The sequence below is a fragment of the Pleurodeles waltl genome, chromosome 10, assembly GCF_031143425.1.
Source record: "Pleurodeles waltl isolate 20211129_DDA chromosome 10, aPleWal1.hap1.20221129, whole genome shotgun sequence".
In the NCBI taxonomy this organism is placed as follows: Eukaryota; Metazoa; Chordata; class Amphibia; order Caudata; family Salamandridae; genus Pleurodeles; species Pleurodeles waltl.
This window is the reverse complement of record NC_090449.1, coordinates 1036388980-1036394979: the sequence shown is the minus strand read 5'-3', so window position 1 is coordinate 1036394979 and position 6000 is coordinate 1036388980. Positions and strand designations below refer to the sequence as shown.

Sequence of the window (6000 nt, the reverse complement as noted above, 5' to 3'; positions counted from 1 at the left end):
CTTTCTGCCCTAGCCTGACATGTGACTGCCTCTGCCCTATATTGACATGTGACTTTTCCCTATCCTGACGTGTCTGACTCTGTCCTATCCTCCTAACATGTGCCCTTCGCATGCCTTACTCTACACTAGCCAAAAATGTCTTACGCTGCCTTAGTCTGACATATGTCTGACTCAGCCCTAACCTGACATGGGGATGACTGTCCTAGCCCAACATGTGCCTGACTCTAGCCTGGCATGTGCCTGACTCTAGCCTGGCATGTGCCTGACTCTGTCCTATCCTGACATGCGGCTGACTGCCCTAGCCCGAAATGTGCCTGACTCTAGCCCGCCATCTGCCTGACTCTAGCCTGGCATATGCCTGACTCTGCCCTATCCTGACATGCGGGTGACTGCCCTAGCCAGACATCTGCCTGACTCTAGCCTGGCATGTGCCTGACTCTGCCCTATCCTGACATGCGGCTGACTGCCCTAGTCCGACATGTGCCTGACTCTAGCCTGACATGTGTCTGACTCTGCCCTATCCTGACATGGGGCTGACTGCCCTAGCCCGACGTGTGTTTGACTCTATCCTGACATGTCTGACTCTGTCCTATCATGACATGCGGCGGACTGCCCTAGCCTGACATGAGCCTGACTCTCGCCTAACATGTGTCTGACTCTGCCCTATCCTGAGATGCGGCTGACTGCCCTAGCCTGACATGAGCCTGACTCTCGCCTAACATGTGTCTGACTCTGCCCTATCCTGACATGCGGCTGACTGCCCTAGCCTGACATCTGCCTGACTCTAGCCTGACATGTGTCTGACTCTGCCCTATCCTGAGATGCGGCTGACTGCCCTAGCCCGACATGTGCCTGACTCTAGCCTGACATGTGTCTGACTCTGCCCTATGCTGACATGCGGCTGGCCGCCCTAGCCCGACATGTGCCTGACTCTAGCCTGACATCTGCCTGACTCTAGCCTGACATGTGTCTGACTCTGCCCTATCCTGAGATGCGGCTGACTGCCCTAGTCCGACATGTGCCTGACTCTAGCCTGGCATGTGCCTGACTCTGCCCTATCCTGACATGCGGCTGACTGCCCTAGTCCGACATGTGCCTGACTCTAGCCTGACATGTGTCTGACTCTGCCCTATCCTGACATGGGGCTGACTGCCCTAGCCCGACGTGTGTTTGACTCTATCCTGACATGTCTGACTCTGTCCTATCATGACATGCGGTGGACTGCCCTAGCCTGACATGAGCCTGACTCTCGCCTAACATGTGCCTGACTCTAGCCTGACATGAGCCTGACTCTCGCCTAACATGTGTCTGACTCTGCCCTATCCTGAGATGCGGCTGACTGCCCTAGCCCGACATGTGCCTGACTCTAGCCTGACATGTGTCTGACTCTGCCCTATGCTGACATGCGGCTGACTGCCCTAGCCCGACATGTGCCTGACTCTAGCCTGACATCTGCCTGACTCTAGCCTGACATGTGTCTGACTCTGCCCTATCCTGAGATGCGGCTGACTGCCCTAGCCCGACATGTGTCTGACTCTGCCCTATGCTGACATGCGGCTGGCCGCCCCAAGAGACTCCGGTCTGCCCACCCTCCCCTGATTTCCCTGGGAGACAGTTCGCCTCCGCTCCCGCTGACAGAGACCCCGGCCTGTGCCCCTTCCTCCCTCGCACAGGGCTCCCCGCGCCGCCGCTTCCCTTTCCCAAGCAGCCAGCAGAGGGGATCGGGCTTCGCTTCCAGGAGCTGCGGCGGCGCTGAGAAGGCGATTGCTTCTCGGAAGAAACACTGCAGCCTTCTGGGGCTGTGCCGAAGTCTCCAGGGGCAAAGCGGCTCACCACCCACCGCCTGCCAGGGGGAGAGACACGGGGGCCGTCGGGGTTGAATGAAAGACAAGACGGGCGTAAAAACGCAGGCCAGCCCGGGAGGCGAACGACGACACCAGACGGACACCGGGATTTTTTGGTAATTTTTTCTGTACGGTGGGAGGAGAGAGAATAGAGAGGGACTGAGATTGAGGGAGGGAGAGAGAGGGACAGAGGGAGGAGGGGGAGGAAGGAAGCCAGTCTGCAGAGGTCTGGAGTTACACGGTCTTCTGGAGTCGTGCGTAAAGACTTTCGGTTTTTTTCCCGGGGATGTTGGTGTCTGAGGGACCACAAAGACGCAGCCGATCAAGGAATAACGCGTAAAGGAGCGGGTGCAAGGGAGACTGAGGGCCCCCTGGAAATCTGTGGGAACTATCCGTGGCTTGAGGGGACGTAGGAGGACGAGGAGCCCGGCTCGGAGGAGGGTGGAGGAGAGACGAGCCCCCGGCGATCACCGGCACCGGCAGGAATAACGGGTCCGAGGGCACGGCCAGGCCCGGGGCGTGACACCCCGTCCACGGATTCCCTGCGTCGGAGATAAAACGATTCCAGCTACATGGGCAAACGCTTGGAACAGCAGCCAATGTACCCCCAGTACACCTATTACTACCCCCACTACCTGCAAACCAAGGTAGGGCGATGCGCTGCGCGCGCCCTTGGGCTGGGGGGGGGGGGGTGGCGGCCCGAGGCCAAAGGTCAAGCAGCGGGGATAATGTGCGCCTGGTGCCCGTGGCTTGGCCTCTGGGTACTAAAGGGGTGATGGATCGAGGGATGCGCCTAGAAGCTCCGATGGTGTGCGCTACATAGATATGTGTACCGTTGGCCGCGGGTCCCAGCGCCCTTGTTACTTCCACCCCCCCCTCCGTGTGGCTCGGGGCGCAGGCTGTGCCTTTCAGCGCCTTTATTCCGGAGCACTGATAGCTGGACCCTTTTCTTCCGGCCCCGAGGATCGATCCGGCGCTTTGAGATAGAGAGGAGTGTGTACATGACCCGGAGTGATGGCTGGTTAGCAGCAGCGCACACAGTTAGATGGAGGGTGGCAGGGACTGTGGCAGGCGCGCGGGGCTTCGGGGTCACCCCGTTCTTCGCGCTCCCACAACAAGGGCATCTCGGAGACTAAACTTTTCTTCAGTAGTGTACGAGAATGGATGGTTATTGCGTGTATGTATCTATCTTCGTGTCCTCGCGTTTGTGTGTATGTGAAGACACACACGTTACATGCTTACATAGGTGTGTTTACATACACGTGTTCGCCCTATGCAACCTGTGCGCGTACACACATATATTGCGTGTATTCATATGTATCTGCAGAAACATACACGCCTACGCGTGTGCGCACACAAGCACATGAATATTGGCGCTTTATCAGTTTACAGAGCGTTTAAGGGATACAGAAAAAGCATGCCATAATTAGCCACGAGCCAGTAGGACTTTGTTAAATAAAATGTGTCTGCTTGCTAAACTGAACATTGATTTGTTACTGCCAGGGAACACATGCTTTTCACATGTAAGTGATAAAATATCATATGTGTAGCTTTCTGTCTCTCCGTATATGTACACAGGCACGTACGTATGTGTGCGTACTTGAACTGACGAAACTCCTATGTGGTATGGCTGGATGTAACTCATTAATTTGTGTTTTTGCCTTTCTGTGGTATTTAATATTTCCCTATGCTGCTGTGCTTGCTTTTGACTCCAGTCATGCACAATAAATACACACTCACGTGAATTTACTTATGTTACACAACTCCCTACTTTTAAATTGAAAACTGCTCCTTATAGAATACGTTCGAAAATCAATTTTATTTCACGTGCCCCGCCTTTGATGGGTTAATACATTATTACGCCTCGCTAATATAGCTCCCATCATTTATCCTATATATCCCTATAGATTTGATAGCGACCTGGGATGCGAGGATCATTATTTTTTTTTATATATTTGCCTTTTCCCTTTGATTTTCGCAGCTGCTCCGCTGCGACGTATTTGAGAACCCGTACAAAACCCTGCGTAGGTAGGCGGCGGCCCCTGAAGCCGCCACGATGGGGACGGTGGGCGCTTTTCTGCCGAGAGCTTGCATACAATATCGTGCGTAGGTAGGCGGCGACCCTTGAAGCCTTCAGGATGGGGACGGTGGGCGCTTTTTTGCCGAGAGCTTGATATACAATATTCTGCGTAGGAAGGCGGTGACCCTTGAAGCCTCCAGGATGGGGACGGTGGGCGCTTTTTCCCATCACATCGGTGTTGGGACTGGTTGTCTTTTGGCTTAACGACCTGCTTCTCATATCCCCCGTCTTAAGGGTGCTCGTCCAGAGTGGGTTCTTCTCTGTCCCCCCAGTGCACCCCATTCTGCGCCCCGAGCTTCTGCCACCTGGAGGGATTGAGTCTCGAGAAGATTAGAGCACTCGCCATCTTCCTCTGCCACGGCGTGCACAGGAGTCTTTGGGCATCCGAGGAGGGACCTTTCTGCCTGGTGGGCAGGTCAGTTCGATATGCCAGAGCCCAGAAAGGATCCAGTGATAGGAAACAGGCAGTATATTGACTCCACCCTGTGAGGTTAATGTACACCTACTCACATGTGCCCAGACATGTGCCCAGTCCATCCTGGGTACCAGAGGGTGGCCTCTTGTTGCTCGTTGTAAAATATGTACACCCCGTCTCCTCTGTCCAAGATCATACAGTCTGTAGCACCGCTTACAGTGAGGGGCCTGTGCACATGTACTCTCCAATGACAAGACCTCTGCACAATCCATACTGGGTACCAGAGACAGAATCGTGTCGCCTTGTGTAACATGTGTACATGTTAGCTCAGTCCAGGATGGCGCAGCCTGTGTTCGGTAGCAGAGGGTGGCACCGCTCACCAATGTGGAATTAATGCACATGTACTTTCTAGTGACAAGCCCTGTGCACAGCCCATACTGGGTACCACAGACTGGCCTCTTGGTACTCTGTGGAACATATGTACATACCTGTCTGTGGCACCGCTCTACAGTGTGGGACCTTGGCACATGTACTCTCCAATGATAAGCTCTTTGCACAGTCCATACTGGGTACCAGACGGTGGCTGGCATCTTGTCAGCATATGTAAATATGTACATACCTGTCTCCTCTGTCCAAGGTGATGATATAGCTTGTGGCACCGCTCTACACTGTGGGACCTGTGCACACGCACTCCCCAATGATCAGCCCTGTCCACAGTCCATACTGGCTACCATAGGGTGGCCTCTTGTTACTATGTGTAGTATATGTACATGCTAGCTCTGCTTAAAATGGCACAGTCTGTGTTCGGTAGCAGAGGGTGGCACGGCTCACCCATGTTGGATTAATGCACATGTATTCTCCAATGACAAGGCCTGTGCACAGTCCATACATGGTACCAGAGGCAGAATCTTGTCACCTTGTGCAACATACATGCTAGCTCTGCTCATGATGGCACAGTCTGTGTTAGGTAGCAGAGAGTGGCACGGCTCACCCATGTTGGATGAATGCACATGTATTCTCCAATGACAAGGTCTGAGGGTACCAGAGGCAGAATCTTATCACCTTGTGTTACATATGTACATGCTAGCCATGTCCAGTAGCAGAGGGAGGGACCACTCACCTGTGTGCACATGTACCCTCCAATGACAAGGCCTGTGAACAATTCATGCTGGGTACCACAGGGTGGCCTCGTGTTACTCTGTATAACATAGTCTGCCCAGGCCAGGATGACACAGTCTGTGTTTGGCAGCGGAGGGTGGCACCTCCTCGCGGTGTGGGGCCTGTGCACATGAGTGCTCCAATGTTAGGGCCTCTACACAGCTCTTGGTCTGTACCAGGTGGTGTCTTTCTACTGCCTGGGCCAAGGCCTTCACTCTACCAGGAAGGGTCACTTGACTCGTGGACTGGATTTTTGCACTTTAAACATTTTTATTTTTGGTCCTTTGCTGGTCTGTGGGGCACACCAGCATTGCTTTGGTTGCATGATTTGGCCTTCTGCCTGATTCCCCTCCCATTTCCTCTCTTGGGGAGGTGTGATCCTCGACTCATTTGACAGGTCATTCCATGGAAAGGCAACTTTTAAGGTGCTCCAGACACAACTATTGGGATTGTATAGTGAGATAAGAAAGATCCTGACCTACATGACTATCAGGAGGTTTCCT

At 53.9% G+C, this 6000-nt stretch overlaps 1 protein-coding gene across 2 annotated transcripts in view; it reads left to right on the top strand.

The window, feature by feature from the left end:
• Positions 1-2059: 2059 nt before the first annotated feature.
• RBMS3 (RNA binding motif single stranded interacting protein 3) overlaps positions 2060-6000 on the top strand; it is a 1236319-nt gene continuing 1232378 nt past the window's right edge. The window contains exon 1 of one of the 2 annotated variants that reach the window (XM_069212004.1): positions 2060-2491. In XM_069212004.1, the coding sequence (XP_069068105.1) occupies positions 2417-2491 (75 nt within the window). In that variant the 5' untranslated portion in view covers positions 2060-2416. The remainder of the gene's footprint in view (positions 2492-6000) is intronic. The other variant, XM_069212005.1, reaches the window with a different exon arrangement.